The sequence below is a fragment of the Alosa alosa genome, chromosome 21, assembly GCF_017589495.1.
Source record: "Alosa alosa isolate M-15738 ecotype Scorff River chromosome 21, AALO_Geno_1.1, whole genome shotgun sequence".
Lineage (NCBI taxonomy): Eukaryota > Metazoa > Chordata > Actinopteri > Clupeiformes > Clupeidae > Alosa > Alosa alosa.
Genome location: NC_063209.1, coordinates 10,435,979 through 10,453,284, shown reverse-complemented (window position 1 = coordinate 10,453,284; position 17,306 = coordinate 10,435,979). Strand labels below are relative to the sequence as shown.

The 17,306-nt window shown below is 40.3% G+C and overlaps 1 protein-coding gene across 3 annotated transcripts in view; it reads left to right on the top strand.

Moving 5' to 3' along the window:
* The first annotated feature begins 4,043 nt into the window (after nt 1-4,043).
* The window catches only part of slc7a11 (solute carrier family 7 member 11), an 18,485-nt gene continuing 5,222 nt past the window's right edge, over nt 4,044-17,306 (top strand). The window contains exons 1-11 of one of the 3 annotated variants that reach the window (XM_048231673.1): nt 7,949-8,048; nt 9,252-9,307; nt 10,452-10,521; nt 11,258-11,432; nt 11,513-11,624; nt 14,339-14,465; nt 14,810-14,925; nt 15,486-15,611; nt 15,942-16,041; nt 16,262-16,306; nt 16,554-16,677. In XM_048231673.1, coding sequence (XP_048087630.1) covers nt 11,549-11,624; nt 14,339-14,465; nt 14,810-14,925; nt 15,486-15,611; nt 15,942-16,041; nt 16,262-16,306; nt 16,554-16,677 — 714 coding nt within the window. In that variant the 5' untranslated portion in view covers nt 7,949-8,048; nt 9,252-9,307; nt 10,452-10,521; nt 11,258-11,432; nt 11,513-11,548. The other 2 variants (XM_048231672.1, XM_048231674.1) reach the window with 2 other exon arrangements.

The following is a 17,306-nucleotide window of genomic DNA, read 5'->3' as shown; positions in this document are numbered from 1 at the left end:
AAATGAGAGGCTCAGACACTCTTGCACTCTGTTTCATCAGGCGTTTGGGGGAAATGGATATAAAAGGGGGCACTGCCAGATTTTGAAAAGGGGAAAAAAAGAGAGAAGAAAAGAAAAATGCCTCTTCTCTCCTCTCCGCCTTTTGCCTTTCACCTCATCCGGTCTTAGTTGGAGATAAATCAAAAGAGAAATGAGGAAACAATGAAGTCGGCTGAACAGCTGGTCCACTACCCACATCCCACTCCTCTTCCTCCACCTGATGTAATGGCTGGGGGTCAGAGGGGTTAAATTACATTTTTCCTCTCCCCCCTAACCCCCCTGTCTGCCCCCGGCCTGTCGATCTCTACATGTGTGACCTTGGATATCAATTTAAGGCGTATGGCATACCGAAGAAATGAACTGATTCTGTGGGGATGCATGTGTAATGAAAGCAATTCCTTTCCTCTCCGTGCCAAAGATCAGCGAGTACACTTCTGAGCTAATTCAGAGAGGTAATGCAGGTGGCATACTTCTCACTCCAGTGATGTTATTTTTGTCCCCACAAAAAAGGTAAGCATAGATAGTGTTATTTCAGCAGAGCCTTTTCTGACATATAGGCCCATCTTTTTGTCTAACAACCTAGGGTCTATTTTTAGATGAGAGCGAGTGTAAACTGTAGTCAGGGATGTTCGGACTAGTTCTGAGTAAGACTTGAATATGCATTTGAAACGGATTAGCATATAGCGATAGCTATTATTTACATCATTATCAAAGGAAATAGCTAAACCACTGACAAAGCTCAGAATATCATTACTTTTGTGATACTGTGGAGAGGGTCCCTGCAGACAGTATTTTTTTTTAAATTGACATTTTGTGAGAAGAAAGTCTGTAGAAGTTGATTACCAAATTCTCCTCCTTTTGTGTCTGTTGACAGCTTGTGCTGCATTCAGTAATCAACTCAACATCTCAAGATGGCAGGGACCAGAAGAATAATTTGGTAATGCACAGACTGCCCAGGAGACAACAAAGAGTGGGCCAAACAAGCCACAGTCCACTCAGGGCATGCTAATTGGACTAAACCACCAGGTAAAGGGACAGGGGAACAAAAACAGGGGAGCAGAGAATCCGTCCTGCTACATTCATCAATTTGGAAGTTTATTGATTTCTTTGAAAAAAAACAAAAAAAAACAGGTCTACGTTAGAACTTTATGTTTTTTGGTTTTATGTTTATTTAGCGTCCTCTGGGTGCTCTCAAATAATAACTAGTCTACTGCAGAGATGAAAAACAACAATATAACCTCCACTCGGTGGCCATATTGCAACGCATTTTGGGCACTTATCGGGCATCAATTTCGGGGAGAACTGCACGTGCGCAAGGCTTCACCACACCAACCTTGCTCCAGTGGCACGTGATTGGCACAATATATTCACAACACACTACATGATTGGCACAATGTATTCACGTCAACATTTTTGCCGCAGAAGGGGCGGGATAACCCCATGCATTTCTATAGAGGATTTTTTGAGTGCTGTGTCTCCTCATTAGAAAGTCTCTGGTATCACTCACTGTTGTCCTATATCAGGGATTCCCAAACTGTGGTACGCAAGCTTCCACTAGGGGGTACGTGAGATGAAAAAGGCAATGTCGGAAAGGTGTTGATTTTGAAATGATTTTTAAAAAATCTTAAGCCTATGTTCTCTTTGTTCTTTGTGTTTCATAATGTTGTTCGCCACGTTGTTTTTTTAGTTCAGAGAGTTTAGAGAGCTCATAGACCAGTTGCACATTTTGATTTTGTTATTTGTTTTCAAAAGGCGGCCAATTAAACATGATGCCTGGAACACGTCAATAGAATGAGTTAAGTTTTTATGTCAGATGGTGGGGGTACGCGAGCCGAGTCAAGATGTACTGTAGGTGGTGGTACGCAGGAAAAAGAAGTTTGGTAACTAAATAATCACTTGTTACAAACTGGAATATGGTATGCTATGCTAAATAGTTAAATAACTGACAGAGAAAGAGAGTGCAGAGGTGAGATGATGTCAGTTAAAGGACAAGTTCGGTATTTTACACTTAAAGCCCTGTTTTCAGATAGTTTATGATTAAATAGAACGTTTAAGATTGAAATTTGGACACATGCTGCTGTCCTGAGAATTTTCGGTTTCTGTGGTAGCGCCCCCCTCCTCCAGAACGCTGCATAGGTGCACTGGAACAATCCTTCCTAAAATGCATTAAACTTTCGTTTACAAAGACGTGAAACTCATCGAGTGGTCAGGGGTGTTCACTGATATGCTCACACAAAAATCGCTGCAAAAGATTCTTTCCAACAGGTTATTTCTGAGAAATGATGCACAACCTTCTATTTCCCAGGGGCCATATTCACAAAGCCTTTTATCTTACCACCAAGAGTACTCCTAAATCACACTAAAAGATTTTAGCCAGGAGTTTTCTCTTAAAAGTTATTCACAAAGCCTTTCAGACCTACTCTTAGTAAGGAAAAATGTAAACTCTTTAACCAAGAGTGAGTCTTCGTTGCTATGGATGACGTCATTACTCATGCACAAGCTTGACTGAAGTGACCACCTTGATTGACTGATGATTGTAACGTTTGTTGTTTATTGTTTGGAATGATTCCAAACACCTCCTCTACAATGATGAGTGACAGGTGACAGGTCTGAGAATACGTGCGCTACACAAGCAGTGCGAAGGACAGAAGATGATGAATAACTGAACAAATAGCCTAAATCAATAAAAATCAAACAAAGTGTTTATCGGCTACATAAGCTAGTGTTCCTCAGTTTTATAGTGTTCATTATCCTCACTGTTGTTAAGCTCTTGAATGAGACATAAGCCCCCATTTCAACCTGCTGTTTGTGTTAATGTCAATTTTTATCCATGAGAAACCACTGGTTAATTCCTAGGGAGAGAGAACACTTGTCTTTTTTCAAACTGCAGAGCACTATTCCATTTTCAGAGTGCCATATTGAATTTATGAATGCACATGCTAATTATCTTGACATTTTAGCAACCACCTGGCTAGCTCATAATACCTGATAATGCAATCAACACAGCATCACACACAAGGGAGGTGGGGGTGGAGGGAGGGGTCTTGATGGGGGAATTCAGAGCGCTTTTCTTATTTAAGAATCAAACATAATATAATAAAAGCACAATATCTCAGTACCACGTTATTTCCCATCTGACTCACATGATTAGGCATGTCAGATCATTTCTTAGAATTTATTAGTGAAATATACTAAGTACATTTTGTGATCTCATTTAAACCACACTCAATCACTCAACTCACTCATTCATTTACTCACAAACAAACACACACACACACACACACGCATGCACAGAGAGCTGGAGAGATGAAGAGAGAGAGAGAGAGAGAGAGAGAGAGAGAGGGAGACCACAGTACAGTATAGTTCCTGTTCCTGCTCTATGAATGTGGTGGAAGTTGCCAAGGCAGCTCAACCACATTATTGAATTTCAGAAACTGTATAGTATGTCCGTATCTGAACCCTACCTGTACTAAAAACAAACAAACATTCAACTAGTAACCACTTTAGGATTTCCCTGCATCTGTACTTGCTGCTGTCATAGTGCTGATGGTTACATCATTTCAGGCCTGATGTAACATTGCATCATTCACATAGTTTGCATAGTCACAGTGAAGTTGCATTGTCATTCTTGAAGAAGCATACACACACACACACACACACAAACACATGGATACACATACATGCAAATAAAGACACACAATTACATTACAAGAACAAAGACGTTCCTGTGATGATACATCATGTCTTTGGCAGAGGAAGTGTGTGTGTGTGTACTGGAAATAAAGAGAGGGAAATAAGAGAGAAAAAGAAAGGTAATGAAAAAAAAATAAAAAGAGAATGTCAGAGAAGAGGGGATGGGCCAAATAGATGGCAGCTCCAATTAGATTGAGTAACAGGTGTTCCATTCACTCCCATTGGGTATTTGTACAGATTCCACCGTGACCCATATAGTGGCATGAAGACAAGAACCGGCTGAAGCGACTGAGAACACTCGCCACGTGATAAGCGGGGAGAGAGGGGAGAATGAAAGGCAGAATGAAAGAGAGAGAGGGAAGAGGAGGATGAAAGGCAGAATGAAAGAGCAAGCGAGAGAGATAGAGAGAGTAGAGAAAAAAGTGAGACACAGGGAGGAACAAGTGGGAGGAGGTCTGAGGCTGATTGTTCACTCAGACTGACCATGGTGCAGCAGAAGTTTGCTTAGTTTCTGTTTCTCTCCTCTCTCTCTCTCTCTCATCCCCCTCTCTCTCACCCCTCTCTCTTTATCTCTCACTCACTCTCTCACTCACTGTTTATTTGGCAGGGGAGAGGCTGGCAAAAAGGGGCAGGATTCACATGCCACATGTTTGCCGACAGTGAACAGAGCAGGACTGAGCCACTTTTGTGAGAGTGTACTGCTGTGTGAGTGTGCTTGTGGTTCTCTCGATTTGTGTGTGTATGTGTGTGTGTTTCTGTGTATGTGTATGGATAGAAGTTGAGGTGACAAAAACGTAGTTTGGAAGTTTTGCAGACTTATCAGCCTGTAGTTTGTGTGTGTGTGTGTGTGTGTCTGTGTGTGTGTGTGTGTGTGTGTGTGGCGTGTGCGTGTGTGTGTGTGAGAGAGTGAGTGTGTGTGTGTGTGTGTGTGTGTGAAAGAGAGAGAGAGAGAGTGTGTGTGTAAAATGTCCAGACGGGTTGGTTCCTCCTCTGGGGCAGAAGTTGCTCTGAATGGGGGCAATAAGGATGTCTCACCTCCAAAGCCCCCCGAGGGCAAGGTGGAACTTCACAAGAAGGTGACCCTGCTCCGGGGAATCTCCATAATCATTGGGACCATCATCGGAGCAGGAATTTTCATCTCCCCCAAGGGGATACTGAAACACTCCGGAAGTGTGGGAATGTCGCTGGTGGTATGGATTGCATGCGGAGTGCTGTCTTTGTTTGGTGAGGGGTGCACACCACCATGCACATGCTCATTCACATGGACCATAAAACACACACACACACACACACACACACACACACACACACACACACACACACAAAAAAAACATACACACATACACAAAGAGTCAGACTACTTAATGTTGCGGCAGACTGTAATGTTAAAGTGTATATTGGGGCAGACTGAATTTAAAGCAAGATTGCTTGCTGTTACTTTTTTTGTTATACTGTAGCTCTTTTATAGTTTTTTATAGAAATTACAGGATAATAAGATCATGTTGTTTGTGTTTGAGATAGGATGTTTGCTTTATGTGAAAGTGATGGTGGGAGGATCATACACAAAAAAACCAACACATTAGAAGCTCATTGGAATGTTTGTTATTGGCAGCACTCTTCTGCTTATATCATTGAAACAGGTCTCAAGTCTCCCTCAGGCTGCAACTTGTCAGTTTCAGAAAGGAAATACTGGGTTTTTTTTTCTTCTCTCGTAACGTCAGTTCCCTCTACTGTCACCTGAGGAAACAGTGCATGTCTGATGAATAGGGAAGCAAATGAGCAGGTCTTACATCACCGTGCCACGCACCAGTGTGGCTGCCATTCTGTGAGGCGGGGAAGAGGAAGTGATGGGGACTGGGGATACTTGTCATGCTTGGCCTGCTTTATTGGGAAAGGCTTGGGATTTCTTTATGATTCATATCAGTCAGTGAAGTGAAACAGGTTTAAGTGCCTCAGGACCTTGAGAAATGCAGACATGCGTGGGCAGCATAGCACAGACACCCAAACACAGGAAACGCACACAGACTGAAACACACTCACACACACACATGCATACATATGTACACACACACACACTCACACACACAGATGTTCCATGCACGGTGCATTCCATACATTCATTCCAATAACATTTTTGATGTGTACTACAGTATAATATGACTAGACTAAGGTCATTTGAGGGCATAGTGATGTAGTTGATGCACTCACACCTCTAAATACACTGATTATTTCCTTTAGTTTCCAGTGATGGGTCCTTTATCCTGACATCAAGTGCCCTATTCCAGTGAGGGCGTATTTCCTTGATGTTGTTATGAGAGCTGTGCACATTGTTTTTATGTTTCTGAGTGGGCATGTTGTACCAGCAGTGATTGGGTTAATTAAAAGATATCTGTTCGGAGACCTTTGAGCAGAGACAGTCACACAGGACAGGTGGGCAGGAGCACCCTGTGTTTGTGAGAGACTATGTGTGTGTGTGTGTGCGTGCGTGCATGTGTGTGTGCGTGTGTGTGTGTTTGTGTGTGTGTTTGTGTGTGTATGTGCATGTCTGTCTATAGGGCAAAGGGTATCTCTTCCTCATCACAGGCTATTGTCCCAACTGAAAGTCAGTGGTGACCGGTGGAAATGCTACTGAAGCGGCAGAATGCTTGCTGATGCTTTAGCATATCAGGCCTTAACATGTCAGAGGATTTACCGAAGGACCCCAGGCAGATAACTCTTCCAAATTAAGCCCACGCTCCTCACTGTATGTAATTTCATCTACAGCAAATTCTCTCTCTCTCTCTGTGTATAGGGGAACAGATATCTCTTCCTCATCACAGGTTATTGTCTTTCTGTGCTGAATGCAGCAAGTTCAGATGTTTTTGTACCATCTGGGTGCAGAGGGGGGGCATGTGTATTCAACATTTGACTAAAACACATGACTCACATCTTTTATCACACCAAGTTCTTTGGATCCAGCAGACAAAACAGTAAACTTTTAGGCAGTTACGGGGTGAGCCTGAAATCATGGCCTCTCTTTCTCAGGGTTCGAATTACGTGGGAATCAGTTGGAGCTGAGCTCCCATAGAGAGAAGCTTAGCTCCCATGAAAGCAGTAACATCATACATCTGTGGGGGTCACTAAAAATGACAAGCACTTCTTCCTTCAATACACTGAGTAATATTTACATTAAAGATAGATCATATAGCCTAGAATAAACATGTTTTCCAGAACAACTAAACATTAGAACCCTGCTAGGTGCATAGCCTACTCTAATTCAGCATGGCTGAAAGCCCCCAAAGTCATTATGGGACACAGCAGAATGGAGAGCTAGCAAAAGTTAACTTTTTTAACCCTTAACCAGTCTGACGAATGCAAGTTCCGTCCAAATTTACACCCCTTTTCACGTAAAAGAGCCATACCTAAGCTTCCCAATGATATTAGTGGCTAATTGCTGTGATAAAATGGTTCTCAAGAAAATTAACGTTTTATATGTATATGATTTGTAATATGATTTTTTTTTATGTTTATGATATGTAATCATATTTATATTCTGCACACCCATTACTCTCAGTGGAATATCTCACAAACTCTTCACTCAACAAATGGCAAACCATATATCAAAATAAACAGCAGGCCTCACCTAATATGATTATTAAAAAGCATGCCAAGTAAGGTTTTCAAGGTTTTGAAATTGCATCAAATTTACATGTTCTCCAGCATGGTCCTATGGTCTCTTTGGGCTGGAATTTTAACATATTAGCACCCCAAAATGATGAACTTCTTTTCCACATCAAAGAATCAAAAGTTAGTCATAGTAGGCACAGATCAACTGTGCTTGTGGCTACATTACATCTGCATAAGCACAGTTTACTTCAAGTCACAAATGCAGCATATAAGGCACATATATATGTATATATACATTAATGCATATATATATATATATATATATATATATATATATATATATAAAACTACGGTGGCGCATTGCATTCACATCACAAAAAAAAAGAATCAGGTCATTATAAGATAATTATCTCATAATTACGAGAAAATTATCTCGTACACTGTTAAATGTGGCTGTAGGTTTTGCAGTACAGTACAGCTAAATTCTACAGTATGATACAATATCATGTCTTTACAGCAGTGTTGTAGTCAATGTTGCATTCTGGGTAATATTATTGACGCGGGAATATATTACAGTACATTTTCCCGCATACTGTAACTTTGCTGCCACCTTGCTTTAATATCAAGAACGAAGTTCTGCCAACCCAACGACTTTACTCCTCTTCTGAAGACATGACCGTAGTGGAATGTGCGCAAGTCGTTGAAATTTGGTGAGTTTGGTTTTCGCATTCATTAAGTAGTTTTACCCCGGCATTGTAGATTTTTGTTTAGTAAAAAGACGAGCATAGCTTGTTTGCAGGTATCAAAGCTGGTGTCGATAGCAAAGTATTGTCTCTGGCTTAAGCATAGCTAGCTTTAACAACAAGGTAGGCATAGCCTATTTGTTTAAATTAATCATCTAGTCCTCATCGAGATAATTTATAATCATCTAGTCCTCTTTATGCCTTCCTTTTAACTTGTGTAAGTTTACAGTTAAAAATATCGACTTGTCGTTGAAAAGTATTGTCTGTTGTTATTACCAGCTAACTTCAAGGACTAGCAAAAGTACTGTAAATTGAAAACGATGTCGACGACTCTCGTCCCCACTTAGAGCAGACATTGACGATTCTCGTCAGATATTTTAGCACGTCAAAACTAATAGTAAATGTATTTGCCCCTTTTTAATAGTTGTCTTATATAATTTATTTTTCCATTTTACTATCCTGGCGACATACGTCTGTATATTGTGAAGTCTGTCATATAGCCCGTTGGCTCTCGTCTAAGCACAGCTAACCCTAGTTTGAATTAACAGCAAGGTAGGCCTATCTGTTTAAACTAAGATCATCTACATTAAAATGTAGGGTCTGGGCACTCACCGTTCGCAGTGCTCAGTCCGAGGGGCGGGATAATCAGTTGTCTTTCAAATTCCCTCTGCACGCAATAGGATATTTGTTTTCAAGTAGCAGGAAATTCAAGCCAACGGAGAGTTGGTAGACTAGCCCTGGCAGCCGCTAGGGGCGCGTCTAGATTTCTAGGCTACAGCATACACTGACTTTCGAAAATTATTTTAGCACTTCAAAACAGACAGTACATGTATATGGCCCTGTTTAACAGTTGTCTGATATAGTTTATTTTTCCATGCTACTATCCTGGTGACATTACTAACGTATATAGTGAAGTTCGTCATGTATTTGTATATATTTTTTTCTGGGTTAGAAATGGTCTAACCCCTGCAAGGTAGCATCTGCTAGGCTAGAAAATGTAGGCTATTAGGATTGTGACATTTCCCTCTAAAAAATAAAAAAAATATATACATTTTCTTTTTTAAAACCTATCTTTTTGTAAACCTAGCCTTTGGAAATAATTGAAGAAAGTCTACAAGTGAGGTTGTCAACAGGGTTTTAACTTTTGCCTTTTTCTGTCTTTGTCTACAGTGGTTGGAGTAGAGTGAGAAGAATTGACGGGTTTGAGCACAGTGCCAGACATCCAAGTATGTCCGTCCTTAACTGCAAGGCCTGCAGTTATTCGACCACTTTCTTACACACCTACATTAGACATGCAAGGTCACACCGAAATGTGGCTAATTACTGGTATGCATGTGGTGTTTCTCAGTGCTCATGCAGTTTTAAGAAATTTCAGTCATTTAGATCGCACATGTATAGACATCACCATGACAAAGCACAAACTCAAGCTCAAGTTCAAAGGCAGGATGTTATAATGTCATGCCAAATTGAAGGTTGCACATTTCATGGCATAGATTTTGCAAATCTGTGTGCACACTTGAGATGGCATATTGGAGATGGAAAAAAGGTGAATTGTCCCTACTCAGGTTGCACCAAATACTTCAGAGTTAGGTCAAGCTTTTCCTCTCATTTGAGTAGGTATCATAAATTAGTTCAGTGTGAAACAGGAAGTCCCACTACTCCAGCTAGACAGCAACAGGAGCTGTTCAACTTGTCTGATGACATTGCCACTGATGTTCCTGTGGACAGAGTACATGTGGAGGATGATATGGTGCTTGATGACACACAGTTTCTGAACAATCTGGCACTTTTTTATTTAAAAATGCAAGCTAAAATGCTCATTCCAGCAAGCACGGTCCAGACCATCATAGAGGAATACCAAGAGGTTCATAATTCTGGTATGAGATGTCTCCTGTCAAAACTTTAAAAAAAAAAAACTAACCAAATTGAACCTGGCTGATAGTGAGGTCAATGAGATTCTGAATGATTTGACTGAAGCAGATATCTTTAAAGGATGCCATGAAGGGCCCTTGCGATCTGACCAAACTCGCAAAACATTTTTCAAGAAGACTTTTAATTGTGTTGAACCAACTCAGATCTATTTAGGTGCAGATGCAGCAGGCATTGAACGCTCCTTTCAGTGCATTCCAGTCAAGGAGACCCTAAAGTCTCTTCTAAGTCAGGCAATAGTGAAAGACCAGTACACAGAGACAAAGATGAATCTGATGTCAGACTCTCAGAGAGATGTTTTAAAAGACTTGATGGATGGGGAATCCATCAGAAAGAATGCTCTTTTGAAAGAATCCCCTTCATCTCTCACTGTAAGTAATAGCATGACAAATTAACAAACTGTAATGCACATGTTTTTTTGTTTTGTTTTGTTTTATACAGGTCACTGAAACCGTGGCAGACGTAGAGGGGCACGAGAGATTGCCTGACACACCCAGACTCATTATGCTTGGTAAGTATGTTTTTCTTCTTCATTTGTATGTAAACTTTATTATTTAGCAATGGAATGGTTTTATAAAAGCCATATAACACTTGTGGTTGTGAGGTTGTTCTTGGATCTCCTTATGTGTGTGGTTACCTTTGTCTGAACTACACCCGAGAGGATATCCATGAACAACCTCACTCCCACTTGTGTTACATTGCATAAATATTATTAATCTGAATTTGATAGAATATGGGTATGGGTATTCCACTACTTTTTTTAAGGATCCCTGGTTAGCAGAATCTTGGTCCTATCTTTTTGCAGTCTCTTCCACAGTTTGGGAGCTATAGTTGGGTTCTGAAACTATCTCTGTACTGTACCTCTGTTCTTTGAGTCTGGTGAGTACTGCTGGTAGGTAAAAGAACCACAGCATTTGGGACAACAGTGACCAAATTTGCTAATGCTAACAGATAAAAATGAAACTTCTTTGCCCTTATCAGTTAGTGCTGGCTGATGTTTCACCATTTGGTCTATGTTGTACCAAGTCTTGTAGTTTTCATACCTTCTGACAGCACTTAGTAATGTGAAACAACAGGGTTATGGGTTGGTTGACTCCAGATAATACCTTAAACCACTGCTTTGTCATCAAGGATTTTCAGATATTCTCTATAGGGTGTACATCTGAACTCGGTCTGTTATTGCATTGTTTCAGTTTTCAGTATTTTTGAAGTTCGTAATCAAAATAAAGTACATTGTTTTGTTTTAGGACCCTCGCTCATGACAGCAAAAAGATGGATGGTGTCCACTGAAGGAAGAGTTGCTATTACATTCACTGGATCAGACAGTTTTCCTGCTGCTTTCGCCACTCTTTTTGCATCGTATTACGTCTTAAACATGGAATTCCAAGAGTCAGCTGCATGCACTTTGGAGCTTGTTCAGAGGTAAGTTATATTCTGTATGTTTTATTTTTATCAATTATAAAATTATAGACTGGAAGTTAAAATGTAATCTCACATTATAGATTTCTGGTGAGAATTAATCCGGAAGATGGAAAGAAATGCACAGCCCGACAGGGAGTGAGCAAGAAGACCGGACGAATTGTCCAGAAAAAAGCACCACCCATCAACTCCCACGTTAATAACTTCATTCGCTCCTTGCTGAACAGGTTTTGTGTGTGTGTGAGAGAGAGAGGGGGAACGTGAGTGATGTTTGTATCAGTGAGTGGGTGGGGGTGGGGACTGATTTGGGTCATTCCTATTTATGTACCAGCATGCAAAATTTGAGCCTCCTACATGGTTTAGTTCTTGCGCTGTGGGCTTGTGAACTTTGACAAAAAAAGAGGCCGAACAAAATCGACACCCCCCTCCCCCTGTAAAACTGGCTGTATCTTGGAAAGTATTGATCTTACATAAGAGTAATTTTGCAGTGTGTCTCCTGGGTAACATAGGTACACCTGGTAATTTTTTCAGAATTTTTTGAGACCTAAGTGCGTGGGCCCTGGTTGAACTGACGTGGAATGACCCATTTACTTGTTTCAGACTTTTGAGTTAAAATAGTTCTGCTTTAAACATTACAGTAGATTGTGTGTGACGTCACAGTGCCAGATGAAAAACAAAATGAAAAAAGATAAGAGAAGGAAGTGTGTGTGTGTGTGTGTGTGTGTGTGTATGTGGAGGAGAAACTGTTTCAAACTTTTGTTTGTTTAAATACTTGAAGTAATACTAGTTCTGTTTGAAACTTGACAGTCTGCTCTGTACTTTTTAAAATGTAAAATTATTGAAGTAACAACTGTTCAAAATGTTGCCTTTGCATGAGTAAGAAGAGTGTCTCTCGTTAATGGTTTTAATGCAATATGTGTGTGTGAGTGTGTATATGTGTGTGTGTGTGTGGCTATAGGTAGAAGAGGACCTGTGTCTCAAACTAATGTAATTAGTTGATTAAATACTTGATTAAATACTAGCTCTGCTTAAAACTAAAATAATTGAAGCAACACCTTAATGTTGAAATCGTTGCCTTTGCAGAGAGTCTCGGTCGGTCTCTCTCTGTGTAGCAAAAGTTAATGTTGTTTATTTTGTGCAGCTAGGCTACTTGTTCAAGTGGCATTGATGAGTTAAACAGTCACATTTTTCCTACACCTATTATATTGAGAGAAAATAGTCAGTTGTAAACAAAGAACTCTTCTTATGTAACCCTTTCGTAAATGGACTGAAGTTGGCTCTAAATATCTACTTTTATTGATTATGCTAACCGTTAGCATCTCTATGGGATTTCCCATATACATTAGCCATAAGCTAACACATTAGTTTCTATTCTGTAACTTGAAATGCTAGTCTACATGATTGCTCTTAAACAAAACATTGAAGGAAATAACTGAGATGTACTCTGTTGGTCTGTTTAGTTTAACAGTGAATCCTAAGTAAAGATTTGAAAGGAACTTCAGCTTCAGACTGCTCTAGGGAAGCTGTTGTCTATCTTCTCTAATAGCTAGACCATGTCATTGCCACACACAAGTGGGGGCAGAATTAAAAATGTATCATAAATCATAATTAGGCTATCTCGTAATTACGAGATAATTATCTCGTAATTATGAGATAATATGTCATAATTATGAAATACTATCTCGTAATTATGAGAGAACCTGATTTTTTTTTGTGATGTGAATGCAATGTGCCACCGTATAAAACAATCCAAAAGATGCAAATAGATTTTGCTCAATATAAAGGCTGAAAAAAAGAAACCAAAAAGATGTAGCTTGTATAATGAACCACAAAGTCTCTTAGGCCTACTCAAGGAAATGGCACCTGTTTATTTTATGCTATGCTATGCTATTTATTTATTTATTTATTTATTTATTAGCTCACAGCACCTATGTATAGGCTACCATTCTTTTTTTTAGAGACGCCCACAAAAATCAGGGGCCGTATTCACAAAGAATTTTAAGGCTAAAAGTAGCTCCTACCTGGCGAATTTAGGAGCAACTCCTAAAAATAATGGGCGTGTCACTCCTAATTTTAGGACTCCTAATTTCTTTCACTAAAAGTAATTCTCGAAGCATTTTAGACCTAAAGATAGCACCTAAGTCTGGGACAGCTTAAAAAAAGTCGAGAGGACTCCTAACTCACAATGTTTTGAAATCCTATGCGGCTACGGGAGCTTCCAATCGTGAGGAAACAATTTTGCATTGTAGGCATAACTAACTGATGCAATAACGCCACCAACAACAACCAAAATTAGGCTACTCATTGTCAACATGTAAATTAAATGTAACGTTTCATTGCGAATCAAATTAAAATGTTCTCCTCTTTGCAAACGTAGGCATAGGCTATGGTGACAGATTAATTTAATAATGTTACAAAGATACTGCATTAATCTAGTAGGCTACTAGGCTATTTGTTTTACCTTATTCTTGATTCATTTAGGCTAGGCCTTTTTATTCAGTTATTCATCATCTTCCGTCCTTCGCACTACTTGTGTAGCGCACGCATTCTCAGACCTGTCACCTGTCAGTCATCATCGTAAGGGAGGTGTTTCGAATCATTCCCGCGTTACAATCATCAGCCAATCAAGGTGGTCACTTCAGTCAAGCTCGTGCATGAGTAAAGATGTCATCCATAGCAACGAAGACTCACTCTTAGTTTAGGAGTTGTCATTTTTCCTTACTAAGAGTAGGTCTGAAAGGCTTTGTGAATAGCTTTTAAGAGAAAACGCCTAGCTTAAAAATTTTTAGTACTATTTAGGAGTGGTAAGATAAAAGGCTTTGTGAATACGGCCTCAGATCATGTGAATACGGCCTCACTCTCTCTCTCTCTCTCTCTCTCTCTCTCTATCCTCTTTTCCTGTATTACAGGAGCGCTCTCTTATGCAGAGCTGGGCACCTGCATCAAGAAGTCTGGGGGCCACTACATATACATTCTGGAGACGTTCGGCCCTCTCATGGCGTTCGTCCGCCTCTGGGCTGACCTGATTGCAATAAGGTAAGTAAAGCCCAGATCACCCGCAGGGTCACCACTCTGTAACAGCAAACCAGTCCAGGCTGTGCAAGCTATACTCTCGGTGTGTATATAATATGCGTGGGATTTAGTCCTAATCTCAATAGACAGTTTCAAAATGAATGGATTTGCCTGAGATTACCAGTCGTTATTGAATGGTTTGACTTTCCTGAATGGAGCTTGGTAAGCGCTGAAGCAGGCATCTGATTTTGATATACTAGGAAAATGAACTTTGTGCATTAAGAAATCAATGAATTGATGTATACTGTAGATTGGATTTGAGTATCTCTCTCTTTCTCTCTCTCCCTCTCTCTCTCTCCTTCTGTTAGGCCTGCAGGGTTGGCAGTCATTTCGTTGGCATTTGGTCAGTACATTCTAGAGCCTATCTTCACTCCCTGTGGGGTTCCAGAGATTGCAATCAAACTGGCCACTTCCATCGGCATAAGTAGGTCTATGAAGCAGACTGGTTTCACTTCATGAAAATTCTCCATTTGGCACAGAGAGCTTCTAGTCCACAGGACTCACAAAATACGACTCAAACATGCACAACCAGGAAAGAGATTGTACACCTTCACAAATGACAAATGACCATTGTAGGAAAAAGCACACGATTTCAGGATTTAACAACATGATTTAATTTCCACTTTAATCAGCATATGTTTACTATAAAATCAGTCTTAATTTGCCTTGGTAGTAAGGAACTATAATATCATAACCATACAAACATCTTAAATGTTGAAGAGTAAATTGTATTTTATTTAGATTGTAACCGAATATAAGGTAAAAAGAAACCATTTCCATTTGAATTATTGTATAAGCACGTGTCCTTGATTGCTGAGAGTATGGCATTTTAAATTGCAATTAGAATGCATAGGCAGCTGTTTTGGAGAGTAGTTTTCACATCTGTCACAGACGGACAGAATTAGAACAGACAGGTGAAAAGGTTAACAAATGCCATTTATACTTTATATGTTTTTTTTTCTTTGTTTGCTTGTTTTTTCTTAGCAACTGTGATGTACATCAATTCTATGAGCGTAAGCTTGACGGCCAGGATACAGATCTTCCTGACAGGCTGTAAGCTCTTAGCAATGGCCATCATCATCGTCCCAGGATTTTATCAGCTCTTCAAAGGTGCGAGCACTCAATCAATCTATGATTATAAGCAATGCAGGTTTTCCACGTTCTATCAACCTTCATGTTGTGTCTAGTCATGGTTCTTTATGATTTTTATTTGAATGTTTTACAAATTGTGATGAAACTGCAAGACAGTCAGAAACTCTTTCTCTCTCTCTCTCTCTCTCTCTCTCTCTCTCACTCACACACACACACACACACACACACACACACACACTATTCTATCCTCTCCAATTATCCAGCACCTCACTCAAATCAAAGACAGTGAGCTATAAACATAAACAAAATAATCACCAAGCTTGAGTGTGCCTTCTGTGTGTTTTGCAGGAGAGACGCAGAACTTTGAAAACGCCTTTCAGCTGGAGAATGTCCAGTTGACCGGCCTTCCGCTGGCCTTCTACTCAGGGATGTACGCCTATGCTGGCTGGTGAGCGCTACACCGCACAGTGCAGTTCGCGGCACTTCATTACCGCCTGATTCTGTTCCATTTCATTTTCAATCACATTAGCTGCGTTAGGCTCAGTTCAGGACGCAACAGTTCAGATTGGTTCAATATAATTCGGTGTCACGGAGTCTTGCATGGGAAGATTACACAGGGAGGTAATAACGTGATCACTGAAACATGTCATCTGTCTCCGCTTTCACAGGTTTTACTTGAATTTTGTAACTGAGGAGGTGGAAAACCCAGAGAGGTAGGCATTCAGCCATTCAGTCTTACAGATCAGTGCAATATATGAACAAGATAGGCTGATGTTGCTTTGGTGTAGGTTTGGTACGAGGGTGGACATATCCTGTGTCCTCTCTCTTTTGTAAGTGTGGTTAGACGTCATCAGCAAGTAATTTTCCTTTTTCTGCTGGCTGCTTTGACACATTTAATGCTCAAATAATTGCCTCATTAAGTGGTCATCTTATTTGTTTTTCTTACCCTTCATTTGTCAGGACAGTGCCACTAGCCATCTGCATCTCCATGGCGATAGTGACTTCATGTTACGTGCTGACTAACGTGGCGTATTTTGCGGTGATGTCCGCCGAGGAGCTTTTGGCATCGGAAGCGGTTGCCGTGGTAAGAAGCTTTCTTTCGTCCTGCTGCCAAGACCTCTCTTCCAGTTCCTTTCACACTGACCAGTGTTATGACCAACAGTGAGAAAAGGTAGTGGTGAGTGAGTTTACGCAGTCAGCAGGTGCTTTTGCCTAAAGCAACATACAAACCATTTTTTTTTTTTTTTTTCAAAAAATCTACTTAAGAAAATGTATAAAAATGTGGATAACAATATTAGACTTCCTGATGCATTTACATGGATTAATTTGGCAGATGTTTTTATCCAAAGCGACTTACAGCAACAGAATAACATTTCAGCTACAGAGCTACAACTACAGCAATAGAATAACATGCTACAGAGCTACAACTACAGCAATAGAATAACATTTAAGCTACAGTGCAGAGGAGACCTAGGTAGGATTTACCACTGCATCTGTCAATAGTAGTGGAGTAGTGGAAATGAGAGTATGTCAAATCTCTAAACGTAACCTCAGAGGTAGGGAGAGGTGTGTTGGTGGGGAGACCAGGAGCCAGGAAGTGCAGAGCGGACGTGAATAGGAGGGATGTGGATGGGAGCGGGAGGGGAGCTGATGGAATATCCTCTTTCCCTCTATCCGTGGATGTTTTCCACAATTGATACTTTTGCACCTGCA